Here is a 16113-nt window from a genome sequence, read left to right on the forward strand (position 1 = left end):
TGAGGCAGGGTGAAGGAGCCACCTCGGGTGGCAGAAACCCCTGAAGCAGCGCCCCTGTGGGCACACTGCTCGCTCCACCACCTCTGCCAACATTGGTGTCGATTTCCAGAAAGATCTTGAGAGATCTCACTGAAATCTCGCAAGATATTGAGATCTCACATGGTGCCACTATCGCCCCAAGTAAATTAAACAGAGACAAAAAAGCAGGAAGCAGACACACACACCCAAGGTGCATACATCTCAATTTAAAAGTAAAACTTTAAACTCAATTTAAAATTAAAAAAACCAGGAGGGGCATGGGACCTTGGCAGCCACCAGGATATTTTTGAGGCTGCCATGGTGCCCATGGCTGTCACTGGGCTGGCTGTGTCTTCAGAGGCAGAACATGGACTTTCAGCTCCAGTCAAAGCAAAGGCTACTTTTAGAGAGGTTGGTTGCCTTGCCTCTCCCTCCCCAATTCCTGGCCCTTCTCACCTTGCTACGCAGGAGGCCCCCGCTCTGGTGTTCGGGGGTGCTGTTTTCTGAGGTGCTCTTGGTTTTCTCCTTGTTGTTATTTGGTTCGTTGTCTTTGATGATGTCGTACTGCCTGCAGAACAGGGCGATCACCCCTGAGGGGGAGAAAAAGCATCACAGGTCCCTCTGCCTTCCAGAAGGGCAACCAGGAGTATCGCCTGAACACCATTTGTTCCTGCGGCAAACCATGAACCGCCTGGGGCTCTGCCCAAGGAGCTGTGGCTGACTCAGCTCCCTTAACCAGGCCAAGGTCTGCAAGGGAGTGCAGCTGGAAATAAAAAGGTAGCGCCTGCCAGCTCCCATCTCACCCCAATCTGACATGAACTTTAACTACATGGAACTGTATTTGTGCAGAATGTTCCATGTCACTCCTTAGTTGTCTCCTCATTAAAAATGTAGACCTATCTCCCCCAACCTGGTGCCCACCAGATGTTTTGAACTACAACTCCCAGCAGCCACAGCAGCACAGCCATATGATGCTAGGGCTGAAGGGGACTGTAGTCCAAAATATTGGGAGGGCACAAGGTTGGGGAAGGCTGCTTTAGACCTTCTCTCGCTGTCTCTTTGGTGTTATTCTGTCAAGGTCTATTATTGGCATTTGTACATATTTTTATATCACAACTGAAGAAACAAACATTATTCCTCCCCGTCAACTGAAAACAAAATAACTGGGACAGGCATGATGGTGACGGAAGTGTTATAAAATATCAGCCGCATTAGAGGGAGTGAATATGAGGGAAATTATTCACTCCCTCTATCTCAGGCTGTTTTGGAGAAGCCAGTCTTTGGAGAAGCCAGTCTTTGGAGGTGAGAACCTGGCTTGGGGTGGAAAATGAGGGATGGAGAGATCACCCTATGTGGGGATCGGGTAACTTTTGGGATGTGAATCTGAGCCAGGTGGAGATTGGAGTCTTTGGGGCCTTTGGATTTGGCAGGAGTGTGAAACAAGATTCGGAATATTCTATGGGCCCTACCTTCAACTATGGAAGCCTGGCAGACTTGCTAAGAAGGAATATGACTACTGTTGGGTTGGAGCTCCCCCGAGATTTGTCTTTTAACACCAAAGACTATCAAAAAGATCGGCAGAGGGGACATGAAAGAGAGCTAAGAGCCTCGGACTTAAGATCTCTGGGTTGATGGACTTTTATTGATGGAACTGTTGGTAGGGGCCGAGACCGGGGAGGAGAGTTGGTGAAAGAAAAATTGGGAATCTAAAGTGTATATCTTTTTTTTTTTTTCCTTTTAATGAGAGATGGGAAAATCGTGGAATGGAATTTCTATGATCTCAGGGGAAACGTCTTAAGAGAATAAGTTCAGATATATAAGTTTTAAATGAGAAATAAGATTAAATAAAGTAAAAGTGGATGGCTAATTGGTAAAAGAGAGAATGGAAAATTACAGTATATTAAGATAAGTTATAAGGATAAAAACAAGGATGAAGGATTTGCTGAAATATCTATTTGAAGTAGAATACAAAGAGGGGAGGTGTGAGGAAGTCAAGGAAATAAGTTAAGAAAGGGAACTATATTAAAGTTGGTTTTTTTGATTGTATTTTTTCTTCTTCTTTTTTTCTTTTTGGCTTTTTTTTGCTTTTTTATCTTTTTATTTTACTTTTCTTTTGGATATGTTGTGTTTCTGTATTCTGTGTTCCTTTTTGTAATTTATTTATTTTTTTGAAAATTTGAATAAATATTATTTGGAAAAAAAAAGTTTTGTGGAGTCTTTAGGGTTCTGTCAACATTTCTGATAAAGTTAATTATTGGCAGATTAAAACCAACCAAAACATAGCAAATATGAACGTTCCATGGCCTCACAGCAGCTCAACCAATAGCACCAGAGGCTTCATGGACACAAGGATAATACAGCAAAGGCTCTCCAAATAGCTAATATCTATAGTTGCTCAGGGACGCGGGTGGTGCCTGTGGGTTAAACCACAGAGCGTAGAACTTGCCAATCAGAAGGTTGGCAGTTCGAATCCCCGTAACGGCATGAGCTCCCATTGCTCGGTCCCTGCTCCTGCCAACCTAGCAGTTTGAAAGCACGTCAAAGTGCAAGTAGATAAATAGGTACCGCTCCGGCGGGAAGGTAAACGGCATTTCCGTGTGCTGCTCTGGTTCACCAGAAGCGGCTTAGTCATGCTGGCCACATGACCCGGAAGCTGTACGCCGGTTCCCTCGGCCAATAAAGCGAGATGAGTGCCACAACCCCAGAGTCGGCCACGACTGGACCTAATGGTCAGGGGTCCCTTTACCTTTACCTATAGTTGCTCAGCTTGCACCAGTGAGTTGCCCATCGGGATAGACTAGTAGTAGCCAATATGTTTGCCCTCCTAGCCACCCCTGATTATAGGCCATGCTTTCTGGGAATGATGGGAGTTGTAGTCCACTGCCTACCTGTTATACGTATAACCTCCGGAGGAATTATTTCAGGTGGCAAGTCAAAGGGTGGGCTGGCTGACCTCAAAGGTTACACAATTCTGTTTTAAGCAAAGTAGTTTTGGAGCGTCACTTGTGCGAAGGGGCTGGAAGGCAGCCCTGTCTGCTAGCAAGCAAAAAGCAGGTGTTTGTTTGGCAGGGTGTTGGGGAAGAGGAGGGCAGTGGAAAATTCCTTCATCTCAGAATCCAGGCTGGGCACCGGTGACAAACGGAGGGGATGGCAGCATTTCCCACAACAGCCTCTGTGCTTTAGTGTGCTTGAATTGGCAGGCTTTCTGCTTACGCGTTGCAAACACGATGTGACGGCTGTAGCAGGAAAGGGCAGCAGTGCAAATGACCCATCTCTGCCCCCGTGACACGCTCCGAAAAGAGGACACGTTTCTACGCTCTTGGTAAAGACTAGATTCAAGAGGAAATGCTGCCTTGTGCTTGTAACCGAGGCCTTGGTGCTGGTTCTCCTCTTTGAGGAAGGCTTTTTTGGAGAGATTAACATGGCCAAATCATCAGCCCTGCAACTCAGTTCAGGGGATAGAGCAGCCTCCCTCACCCTGCTGCATCAGGTCAGAGGTTTTGGCCTACAATTCCCATCAGTCCCAACAGGTGTCACATGATGCTAGGACCGATGGGAGCTGTAGTCCAAGACCAGGTTGCACCAAGATTGTGTAGGATCAGCTCAAAACATCCCTGCAAAAGTGGAGTATTGTGTTCAGAGAATCAGAGAAGCCTAACATTGGAAGGGACCATGAGGGTCATCTGGTCCAACCCCCTGCAATGCAGGAGTCTTTTTGCCCAACATGGGGCTCAAACCCACAACCCTGAGATTAAGAGTCTTGCGTTCTACCAGCTGAGCTATCCAAGGAAGTATTCCACTCCAATAAGCATGTTCCCTCCCATGAAATTTATGCAGACGCCTATCAGCTCTGGATTGAAGTGATGGCGAGCCGGCCTGGAAGCCAGACCATCTCATTTGGAAACCCCTATAATACCAAATAAATGGAAGGCTGATAGGAATGGAAGGGGGAACCTTAGATTTGTTCCTTCTGCCTAAGCTCTCAACATAAAGCAATTAATAAGTTATTGCAGAATATGTCAGCTTGCAAAGCTACTTTTGTAGGGCTGGCTGTTCAACAGCTTTGTTTTGTACCCCTCTGTGCACTTCTTGTCTACAAGAAACCAGAAAGTCCTTTGGCCAGGAAGCTGGAGAGTAGGAAGGGAGAGGCAAAATTCGTCCCCAGAGAAGGACGTAAATTATCCCGTTTGCTGTCTCATTGATTTGCTGGCCTGCTTGCTTCACCTGAAACGGCCCTCCTTCCCCCGTGCTTCCAGCGAAAGCAATTGCAAAGCTCCCTGGCAGAGTGTTTCTGCTTTTCATAAATGTTTCATACTGCAGAAGGGGCAAAAGCAGCTGTCGATGGAGCTAGGGGGCTGAGCACAGAAAGCAAACAAGCCTGAGCTGCCTTTTGCATTAGCTCGTGCTTGGCAAGTCCCAGCTGGCAGGAGAAGGCAATGCAGAAGCGGCATGAAGAGGAGCCACTTCAGAGCTTGCTTTCAAAATGTCAGGGACAGGTGAAGCTAGCAGGGAGCTGGGTTGCTGTACTACAACTGGGAGTGAGAGCACTGTGGGTCCAAACACCTCTTCCTCTCTCTTGGCCTCAACCTCTGCAATACTGGGGAGAGGATGAAAATAATCACATTGGACTATCTTACCGAGCTGACCAATTTATTGTTACATGCAACCCTACCCCTCTCATCCTAGGGTGATGTGACATCCAGCCCAGTGAGGGAGGGGAAAGCCCCCCACTTGTCTCCATGGCAACAGAGCTCATTGTTGAGATACAGATGATGGGCACTTGGCTGAGCAGCCCAGGCCATCATCTTGACAAACGAACTGGTCTGACAGGTTTCCTCTTATAGATTTTAGTCTCTCATACACAAGATCACCCACAGAGGGACGCAGGTGGCACTGTGGGTTAAACCACAGAGCCTAGGACTTGCCAATCAGAAGGTCGGTGGTTCGAATCCCCGTGATGGGGTGAGCTCCCGTTGCTCGGTCCCTGCTCTTGCCAACCTAGCAGTTCGAAAGCACGTCAAAGTGCAAGTAGATAAATAGGTACCACTCCAGCGGGAAGGTAAACGGCGTTTCCGTGCACTGCTCTGGTTTGCCAGAAGCGGCTTAGTCATGCTGGCCACATGACCCAGAAGCTGTACACCGGCTCCCTCGGCTAATAAAGCGAGATGAGCGCCACAACCCCAGAGTCGGTCACGACTGGACCTAATGGTCAGGGGTCCCTTTACCTTTACACAAGATCACAGACCTGAAGGGACCTACTGTATGTCTACCACCCTGACTGACTCCTCCCTGAAACCTTCAACATTATTGAGCCTCCTGATTTGTAGGCAAATAGGTTTTGCGATATCCAATGTTAAGTGAGCCACTTGTGGGAAGGGTATACAAGAGCACAACAAGCAATTGTTATTCCACACTTTCCAGCACATTTTCTCATCACTTTCCTTACTTCAAAAGTCCTTTTATTGGGGGGGTGGGATGGAAGCTATAGGAGGAAGCTTCCTAAACTGGTCAGACCAGTCCCTTTGTCAGTGTAATGGCCTTAGCTGCTCAGCTAAGTATCCTGCATTTGCATCTGAAAACAGCAAGCTCCCTTGTCATAGAAACAAATGGGTGGGCCTTTCCCCACCTCTCCTGGCTGGATGCCAGGGTCATCCTAGGATGGAGAACAATAGGCCAAGCGGGGCTGTGTGGGGGTGAGTTTGGCTGGGCTGGAAGCTGGACAGAGAGGCTTGTCTTGCTCTATGCTGAACCCAAAGCTTTGGCTTGGGGCTTCCCTGGAGACCTAAAGGAGAGGCAAGATCTATGGAAGTGTTAATTAACACTTCCCCAGACACTCTGGATGGCTTCCAACAAAATATTAAAATACAGAGCTTTGTGCCCCTCCATCCTATACAGTGGTACCTCAGGTTAAGTACTTAATTTGTTCCGGAGGTCTGTACTTAACCTGAAACTGTTCTTAACCTGAAGCACCACTTTAGCTAATGGGGCCTCCTGCTGCTCCCGCGCCGCCGGAGCACGATTTCTGTTCTCATCCTGAAGCAAAGTTCTTAACCTGAGGTAATATTTCTGGGTTAGCGGAGTCTGTAACCTGAAGCATATGTAACCTAAAGTGTATGTAACCTGAAGTACCACTGTACTCAGGTTGTATATATATGTAAATAAAACCATATATCCTAAAGACACTGCAGTCTCCAATGACCTTATTGCACCCTGGGTAAGTGCAGGCACCCCTAGAGTCTCTTGCTGCTTGGAGATTGGCCAGGGTTCAAATCCCCACTCAGCCATGAAGCTCACTAGGGACCTTGGGCTGGTCACCACCTCTTGGCCTAACCTACCTCACAAAGCTGTTGTGGGAATTAATTGAGGAGAGGGAGAACCATGGACACCACCACCTTGAGCTCCTTGGAAGGAAAGGTGGGATAGAAATGTAAGTAATAATAATAATAATAATAATAATAATAGGACTTTTTATGATTGATCTTTGTAAGCTCTTTTGCTCAGGGAACATTTATTTATTTTTGGCTAAGGAGGTAAAACAGCCTGATATTCAGTGCTTTTTCCCTAGAAAAATAGGTGCTGGTACTCACCATGAAGTTGTTACAGTATGTGTCATGCGTTTTAACAACAATGGGGGAAAGTGCCGGTACCTTTGAGTATCCCCTGGAGAAAAGCACTGCTTATATTTATGCCCATTCTGCAGATGGAAGGTGGGCTGATGTTGAGAGAGAGAGATGCCTGAGGCTACCGAATTTGTTCATGGCCAAGGCAGTATTTAAACTGGGGGCTTATCGCTCACCCCCTTAAGTCGGTTCCATGCAGCCTGCTTAATGAGCATTCAGCCTGGCTTGTGTGCAGAGAGATTAGGCGGCGGCAGCTATTGAATGATAATCCACCTTGTTATCCTCCTCTTTCCAGTGCATTTCCTATCATGTTCCTTATCCCGTCCAATCTTTCCAGGTGGAGGGGAGGTATTGTTTCACAAGAGCTCCAGATCAGTTTTAATTGTGCAGCCTGATGTGACTGAATCCCACCAGTAAACAGTGACTGTATGGGAAACAGCCTTAGACACTACTCTGCATTGGCTCGGGGAATTATATGTCAATATGTGCAAATACACCTAAATATACAGAGCAGTCGATATACCGGTAGATGGAAGAAGAGAAACAATAAAGAACAGGAGTCTCTGGGCATGTGCAGAAAGTACAGGCTTCCTCACCTACACCACACATCTTGGTTTATAGGGGGTAAAAATGTGAGGATATGAGTTCAACGCACGTCCAAGTCTTCTGTTTTTACAAATGACTCACTCTGGCAACAAGCCGCTGGCAAACTTGCAGAATTATAGCAGAAGGGGCTTGAATATTTATGGAGACTATAAGCTAGCACACTTTTATTTATTTTGACAGAGCAGGAACCATTATGGGATGGTGGGGAGTTGCCCCTCTAACTCGTTCCATCTGTAGTCTTTCCTTATGACATCTCTTAAGAAGTCTAAAAAGAAAAGCCCAGTATTGCAGGTTAACCTTAATTCCAAAAGCAGACCTTAGATTCAACACACATTTAAAGCACATCGCTTTCCTCAAACCTGGGAAGCGTGGTTCCCCCTTGCAGACCTGTGATTCCCTCCTTATCAAATTCCCATGGTTCTTTGTGGGATGTTCTGTGTTTTAAATGTGTGTTAGATGAGCTGTGAATGTACGGTGTGGATCCTTGTTTCCTCATAAACTGGTCACACATCAACACCTACAGTTCTATGATTCTATCACAGAGGGAGCAGTTTTGCTTACAGGAAAGTTTTCTTTTTGTCTCTCCACGCCTGCCCTGCCCCTCGATTCCTGGTAGTAGATTTTAAGAGGATTGGGGCTTCCTGCCATTCTGCTGGTTTATGCTCTAATAATGCTTCAGGCCATTTATTGTTTTAACAATTCTGTCATTTTAACAGGGGGTAGTTAAACAGGCACTCTAGTAAAAAATACTAATAACACAGAGAAACAGGAGCGGATTGCAAGGCAGGCACAGGGTGATAATTTACACTTGATTTGTCTGTTTAGACTTCTTCAGAATTTCAGAGAAGGCACATAGTGAGAAATCTTGACTGGCTGGCAATTGACAAGCCTCTGATGGGACAAATAAAGGCAAAAGAGTCTTGTGGCACTGGGGACTATCCAGGGAGGCGAGTGGCTATTTTGAAGTTATTTCAGTTCCTAACAAGTCCCATCCCCAGGGACTCAGCTGTTTCTCAGCTAAAGAAATAGCTATTTGAATGTGCACCAGATGGCGACAGAGAGCAGGAAATTTTAAAACGCAATTTTCCATAGAGATTTTTTTTCTTTTGTTTTAACAATCTAACTTCTGACTTTTTTTTATAGCGTTTCCCCCCCCCCCCCCGTGTTCAGATCCACCCCAGGAAACAAGCTGGATAAGAGCACATTGGAAACACAACAAAATCTAGAAAGATAACAACCATACATGTGTGCAAGCTGGGCTAAAGTTGGTAAAATTCTAATAATCTCCATACTTGATTATAGTCAAACCCAAGCACATGCAACCCAAATAACTGCATATTCTTCCTCATTCATTCCTCCCTCTGCTCTCTTTCCTCTGCTGGTTGATCTGTGTTCAGTTTGGAAACATAATTGGGCCAGCAGCCTCTCCTCTTGTACTTTTTAAAGCATCCAACTCACACAGGCGGGGATATTGTGAAAACAACTGCCCTGTTATGACCACCTGCGCATATGTCTTCATGGTCTTTTTGTGTGCACAAAATTCTCTGTCCAAAACCCCCAATACATGCATTTATTTTGTATGCATTTAAGGGACTCCTACTGACCTGCCCACATGAACAAGACCACAACAATGATGAGGATCTCCCCGGCTCGCAGCTGCTGGTTTTTCTCTCCCATCTCCTTCATCGTCACCTCATCTGCACAGGATGGGGGAAGAGAGAGAGAGAGATGGCAGGCGGACCTTAGCTCCATTCCAAACTTACCCTCACAGATTTTTGTTACCCTAAGCAAAGAATTGGGCAAAGAGTTGACTTGTGAAGCACGGCTTTCAAGTATGCAAGGTATCCCTAGGTGAGAGGACCATGTGGCTTCCCCCAATGTACCTCAGAGCCTCTGATAGCAGCCTTTGCCAACCTGGTGGTGTCCAGGCATTTTGGACCACCCCTTCCATTAGCCCCAGGCGGCAGCATCCTGTGGCATTGCAGAGGCTTTTTAGATAGACACCTCTCAGCTTGGAGAAACAAACCATGGCACCCTCAGCCCCTCCCTCACAAGGGACCTGGTCAAGGTCTCCCCAGCTATGAGAAGATATGCTGTGCTTCTATTTAATTCATAGTTATTATTTCTACATGTGTATAAACAAACAAAAGCAGACCTGTGTCTTCTTTTTTAGTGATGTGTAAGTGGTCATCCTGTCCTAACTCAGAGTAGACCCCTTACTGGTCCTACGTCAGTCATATCCTTTCATTTTACTGGGTCTGCACTGAGTAAACCTCATTTTGGTACAACCCAGAGGATTTCAGAATGTTCAAGGTTTTCTCACACTTGAGTGATGAGCAACTTCTACCCCCTTCTGCCTTGCTGGGTGCTAGGTCAGTCATTGTTGTCCCACCCCCCCACCTCTGCCCACCCCCCACTATTCTGTTCCTCCCTGCTGTTTTCCCAGCCACCAAACTGATTTTTGTAAACCTGGAAAGGCTGCTGTGATGCCTGATGTGGGTGTATACCTCCCTAGCCCTTTTGCACAAATCCGCACAATGCAGAGCCCACCCCCCAATACACACGCAGAAGATTCGCCTTTTGTTCCAGCTGGGCAGGTGCTTGAAAAGGCCCAGTAACCCAAGGGCTGTATTGTGCACCTGGCAGGTCGCAAGGCAGGGCTGATGCATTCCCTCTTGGGCAGAGGTGTTGGCAGCAGCAGCAAATGTTGCACAGCCCCAGTTTAGGCCTTCCAGCTGCTTGCTTCCACTTCCCAGCTGTGCTGAAAGAAGGATGTTCATCTGACCAGCTAGAGGGCCCTGGAGGAAGGGGCAACAGCAGTGGACACCCTCCCCCTGGAAGAGGCAGGGTGCGCAAAATGAGAATTATCTCCTGCTGGCTCTCACCTTCTTCTGGTACTCCATCCCAGCTGACAGCAGTGGCTCAGTGGGGTCCCTTTGCCACTTCTTGCAGCTCCACTTCGCTGCCCTCCTGCAAACAGTGTCCCTTGTCTCCCACCTCCCGGGGCCCACAGCCTCCTCCTGACTTGCCTTTGTTTTTGGAAGCCAGTTTCTCCGCTTCCCGGGGGGTCTTGAAGTGGACTGGTTCGCTGGCTGGACTCTGGCCTTGGATGCTGATGGACTGGACGTGCACAATGTACTCGGTGTCCTCTTCCAGGTCCCAGAGGGAGCACGAGCGGGTGGTGGTGTTCACCTCCTGGATGAAGCGCAGCATCCTGACATCCTTCTTCTGCAAGGGGAGAAAGCAAAACACCCACATATTCCAAAGGGCCAAATGAGAAATGGCAGCAGCAGGTCCCATGGTTTAAACCAGAGCCTGTCCCAATCAGAGGCATAGCAAGGCCAGGTGGTACCCAGTGCAGAAAATTCCTTATCAACCACCCATCACCACCACACACACATTCAAATTATTAAAAGAAAGAAAATTAAGATACTTAGAGTCACAAGTGTTATTTTCTGGTTCATTTACTAAACATTGTGAGCATAAACAGCTTTGGCTTAGTGGCCCAGGAGGTCCTCCGCAGTGCCCACGCGCCCCAGAGCCCAACCGCTGTTGGCAGGTGCTAAGGCCACTGGTTCAAGGACCTGCCTCCCAGCTGCTTTTGGTTCCTATGTTTTTGCAAGAGCTCATTGAGACACAGTTTAGTGACTGCTTTTGATCACTCCCCTCTCCTCTTATCAGGGTGGTTGAAACATGAAGCAGCAGCCTGCGGAGGCTGCGGCAGTGGCCCAAAAAACCCAACTGCTGCTGGCAGGAGGCTAAGGAAGTGGGCCTTGGCAGCACCAGCCCTTTCCTTGCCTTCACCCTGCCCCCAGCCACAGCCAATTGGCCGGCTGGTTTGTGGGCTGGACGAAGGTCCCAAGGCAAGGAGGGTGGCATCTGGGACCCGGGGAGCCCTGCCAACCTCTCGGAGAGGTGCTACAATAAGTTTATTTTTAAAAAATACTTATTTTCTCCAGTTTGTCAGCCCCCTCATTTGTGGCACCCAGAGCGAACCGCCCCACCGCACACCCCTTCCTATGCCACTGGTCCCAATCATTTGCTTGCTGCTTTGAAATAACTTGTTTTTGCTCACAGGACAAGGTGTCAGAAGACCTTTAAATTCTGATGACAGGGGAATGTCTGAATGGAAGGAGGGAAGAGAGAGTCATTGCATCTTTCTGAAATTTGATTGACAAGGAAATTCTTTAGGCAGTGAGTTGCATCAGCCTCTTAATTACTATAACAGTTTGTTCAGGTATCATATAAATTTATTCAGGTTTGTGTATATCTTTTATTTTTACATCTGTTAAAAATAGGAACTGAAAGGAAATGCTGTGATTTGCCAGGGATAGTCAAAATATTATTTATTTTATTTTTTTGTCAACTAGTGCTACTTTCATAAGGATATGTAGATTCCATTGTTAAATTCTTATTTTAAGATCTGATGACTAGATGCAAAGAAACAATTCTGAATCTGAGGTTGCTTCCAGACAACCTCTTTACGGATTCAACTGCACAAAGTTGCTGATAGGTTAGACAACATTGGCTGTTTATTGAACCTCCATTCTGATCTTGCAAAAAGTCCAGTTTTAAGGGAAGGGATTTTGCCACCTACCTGCTGGGAGATGGCAAATCCTATGACCACCTCTTCTTCCAGGACGTCCCAGGTCACAACAGCTGAGTTGGCTTTCAGGAGCTTGACTGTGACATTGACTGGAGCGGAGGGGCTGTCTGCAAGGAGAGGGAGATTCACATCACATGAATGGAGAAGATGCTTAGCAGAAGAGAAGGAAGCTGGAAGGACTTATTCACACCACACACAATTAGCTAATGGAATTGACTGACAGAAAAAACATAATAAATAATAACAACAATCTATGGCTTTTTAAACTGCGGGGGGGGGTATTGCTTTTATTTGTTACTATGTTGAGCATTTTTGTGTTTTTATGTTATAAACCACCCTGTGTTCCTTTGCTGAAGGGCAGTAGTATTATTAGGCACTCACTCCCACCTGAAGAAGAGCTGATGGTTGCTCATACTGGGGTGGTTTGGAGAAATGCAGAAGGGAAATTTGTGGAGGCAACATGTCTAGATAGCTAGTAGCCCTTACAGCTAAATGGAACCTTAGTATTCAGAGGCCATGCATTGCAATGCTTCTGGCCAGTAGCAGTGGATCTGTATCAAGAAGCAATCACTGAACAATTAACTCCCATGGAAACACATCACCTGTAGTCTCCCTAATAAATGATGCATCTGGCAACTTTGCCCAGGACTGTTAAGAGACACTCCAGCAAGACCTCTGGATCCATTAACCTTCTCCTGCACAGACCCCTCCCAGTCTTACAACAACACCTTAAAAGATTGGGAGAATGTAGGCAGCATGCTTTGAATGAAGAAGAAGAATTATGCAGGAATAATGGTAATTAAGACTCTGCCGTGTGTGTGTGTGTGTGTGTGTGTGTGTGTGTGTGTGCATGGATCTACATATGCAGCACAGATAAGCCCCTAACCAGATAGGCGCTAGGAAAAACACACTAGTTTAACACATTAGAATATGCCCTAGGGAAAGGAGGGAATGCAGGCAAAGGCTGTTTTGTGTACATTTAGCCTCACAATGGTCCTAAGAAATAGGTAAGACTATGGGCTTTCCATACCTCATCTTACTGTGGATTTCATCTATGTGGTGCTCCCCTCTAACTGTTACTGTCCCAAACTTTCCCCTCCATATATCCAGAGATTCCTTATATGCAATTGATGCAGCTCTCCTATATGAATTTTCAAAGCAAAGGGGATCTCTGGATTTAGAGAAGAGAAAGTGTGGGACAGCAGTAGCTGGATAAGAATGTCACACGGTCAAGGAGGCACAAGGGATTCACAATATGCATAAGGATGAGATATGGGTGGGCCCTGAGATGTAGAGAGACAAGTGAATTCACCCGGAGACAGGAAAACTCATTTGAGAAATCTCACATGAGGGGGTGGGCAAAAGGAAGCAAGTAAGAAGGTATCTTCTTCCCCTCTCTCTCACTAACTGCATTGCTCTAATTCCAAAATTATACTGGAGCAAGATATTTAGTTGCCACTGGAAAGCCCAATCCCAAGTGAAAAGCAAGCCAGTAAATTTGGAGCCTGTTACTTAACAGGGTCTGCAAGATTCCCAGCAGGTGTGAGGAGGCCAGCAAGAAACTAGCCAGTGGCCCATTCGCTTACCTAGAGCCTGTCACTGTTTTTGATCATAGCTACTCTTTGGGATTCGGGAGGAATACAAGGTTCTTAGAAAAAGAAAAAAGAAAGCACATATCTAGTTATAGGATGCGCATGTCCATTTCTGCTACAGCTGTCTTATCACTGCCTTAAGCTTTACTTTTAAAGCATTACTTTTAAAAATAAATAATCGTGGATTAGAACTTAAGTCTTATCTGAACAGCCAACTAGATGGATGGGTGCCAATTTAGCAGCTGCTCCTTTGGCATGCAAAAAGCAGACAAAAGGGATTCACAGCACAATCCTGCACATGCCTACTCTGAGTAAGTCCCAATGAGTTCAGCGGGGCTTACTCCTCCCAGGTCAAGCGGGCACAGTCTTGCAGTCTCGGCATGAGTGCAGCTGCATCCTGCTGTTGCAGCTGAGCTCTCCCAAGGGCAACCAGCACTGGAGCTCAGCTCCCATCCCCGCTGGCCGCTCTGAAGGGCCAAAAAGCAGCAACCTTCCTGGCTGCAGTTGAGAGCCTTTGAGCTCTGGGGCTTCCTAAGCTGCACTTACGGTAAAAGCAGCAAGGGAGCACAGTGGAATTTGTATCAAGGCCAGGCAGTGAGGAGTTTGTAGGTCACTTTGTTCCCGTTCTGCAGGGTGCACCCCCGACATTGTAAAAAGCTAAAAGACTGCAGGGATACCGAAAGCTTTTTAGCAGCAAGTGAGAGTCACGGATGGTGGTGTACTCATTGTGGAACTTGCGTTGCGCCCATTTGCACTTCACCTTCCCACACACTCTATTCTTACAGACACACAACACTCATACGAACACACACTAGCACCCACGCAGTCCAAGAGAGAAGTCAAAAGCCGTCCCACCCAAGAGATTTGGAGGTTTCAAAGCCTACAGTCTCCAGATTCCTGCCTTTTGTTTTCCATTTTTTTCTGCAAATGAACAGGCATACTATGCATTCATTCATGGTTCTAGGCAGCCATAGGAAGCACCCTAAAAGCTTACTTTTATTTTGCGCGCGCGCACACACACACATACACACACACACACACACACCATTTGCTGTGGGTTCAAAGTGCTTCCCATATGTAGTCATCCTTGCAAGAGACCTGTGAGGGTGAAGAGTGTCCAGATCTGGGGGAACTTGAGGAAACAGGGCCTTAGATAAGGGCATCGAAGTTTAAGATGAGATTTGAACCCAGGGATCCTGCATCAGCTCACACACTTACCAACTGGGGAAATTCAGGGAGGACTTTTCAATGGCTTAATACAGATTAGCCAAAGGAACCTCAAATCAGAGGCGCCCTGCTGCCCTGCTAGTTACCACTTCCCAATCTGAACGACGAGCCTGCTTACAGATGTTTCATAGACATGGCGAGATGCCCAATTCTGGAGCTATCAAAGAAACAGGTGGCAATTCCACACCGAGGTGGGGATGGTTCTTCACCAGTTTGGCTGCAAAGACCAAGCTCCTGTGCCAAAGTGCCACCACCTCTAGGCTAGGCCCCTGGCCTGGATGTCCCTCCAGCCATTTGAAGCTATAGCTAAGTGGGCTGGGCTGGGCTGCCTTTGTCTACTTCCAGGCATCGCTTAGTGGAACCTGCCGGGAAGCTCTAAATGTCAAGATGCCATCGTGGCAGCTTTCTGTTCCCTGTGCCGTGACCTTTTCTGCAGAAATGAGAGCAGTAAGAACATGACCTGCAGTTCTGTTGCTAAGTTTTCTGATCTCTATTCACTCGTTCACTCGCTCATGAGCTGGAACCTGACCACCCCTCTCTCGCTCTCATTCTCTTTCCTCCTCTCAGGGCTGTGGGGGTCCTTGTTTCCTTCTTGGAAGTGGAGGTGTGGATATAAAAGGGTTTCCCGCCTTCCTCGTGCACTTTGCTATTCAGAGAATTCTTTTTTGCACTCCTCTCTGTGGGGCTCCCACATGGAGAATAATAGCGTGCCAACTTTATGGGTTTTTTAGCAAGGACTGAAAGCACTCTCCAGAGTGCCTTAGTGACAAAGGTACACACAAAAATCCTGGGCCCACCTCTGCCATTTATTTGGACCTGGAGTCATGCAGAGGCCGTGGGAAGGAATGATGGATGGGGATGGATGCTGAACCACCTTGTCCCCCTGCCACTTTGAGAGGACAAAGCCCCCCTGGCAGCCTGGCCTTTTGTTCTCGAAAGGACAGAGGAAACTGCTCTGAAAACCACTGAGCAGCAAATGGGGCCAGAGGCACCATAATCTTAGGCCTCCAGCAAGCCATGGGTGGGTGTAGCTGGAGCCAGCAGCCAAGCTGGTGCGGGGTTTAGAACGCACTCCACCCCTTTCCCAAGAAGTTGATTTCTAAAAGAGGAAAGCACCAAGCACAGAGATTTTAAAGGCTCCACAGTTCGTGGAGGGGGGGGGGGTAGGGCATTGTAGAAGCAGCCTTGTCTTTTACTTCTGAGCCCTAGGTTTGGTGGAGGAATTTGATGCAGTTCACATTTAAAGGCGAACCTACCCTAATCCACACTTTCCCAAACAATATGCAAACCGAAATGCAGCCACCCTTCGAAATTTGCACTTCTCCAAATGTTATGGTGCCGTTCTCCAGCTGAGCAAAGTGGACAAAAATGCATATAGCAGCACAGAGTGTGGATTCAAAATGTAAGAGAAAATAAGATTCAAAAATGGATTCTCTCAGAGGAA

General features: G+C 47.0%; 1 protein-coding gene and 1 long non-coding RNA gene across 3 annotated transcripts in view; one reads left to right on the top strand and one right to left on the bottom strand.

Moving 5' to 3' along the window:
* The window catches only part of FNDC5 (fibronectin type III domain containing 5), a 30266-nt gene that overhangs the window by 2610 nt on the left and 11543 nt on the right, over positions 1-16113 (bottom strand). The window contains exons 2-5 of the mRNA XM_081870443.1: positions 11842-11957; positions 10274-10472; positions 8849-8941; positions 475-608 (exon numbers count right to left, since the gene is read on the bottom strand). Coding sequence (XP_081726569.1) covers positions 475-608; positions 8849-8941; positions 10274-10472; positions 11842-11957 — 542 coding nt within the window. The remainder of the gene's footprint in view (positions 1-474; positions 609-8848; positions 8942-10273; positions 10473-11841; positions 11958-16113) is intronic.
* LOC309346583 lies at positions 6512-12119 on the top strand. 2 transcript variants are annotated; one of them, XR_014158687.1, is made up of 3 exons: positions 6512-7262; positions 11322-11438; positions 11884-12119. It is a non-coding gene; the product is annotated as an uncharacterized lncRNA (long non-coding RNA). The 2 variants fall into 2 exon arrangements; XR_014158688.1 differs by lacking the exon at positions 6512-7262 and having other exon boundaries at positions 10865-11438.

This window comes from Podarcis erhardii, assembly GCF_964252035.2.
Source record: "Podarcis erhardii genome assembly, chromosome: 7".
Lineage (NCBI taxonomy): Eukaryota > Metazoa > Chordata > Lepidosauria > Squamata > Lacertidae > Podarcis > Podarcis erhardii.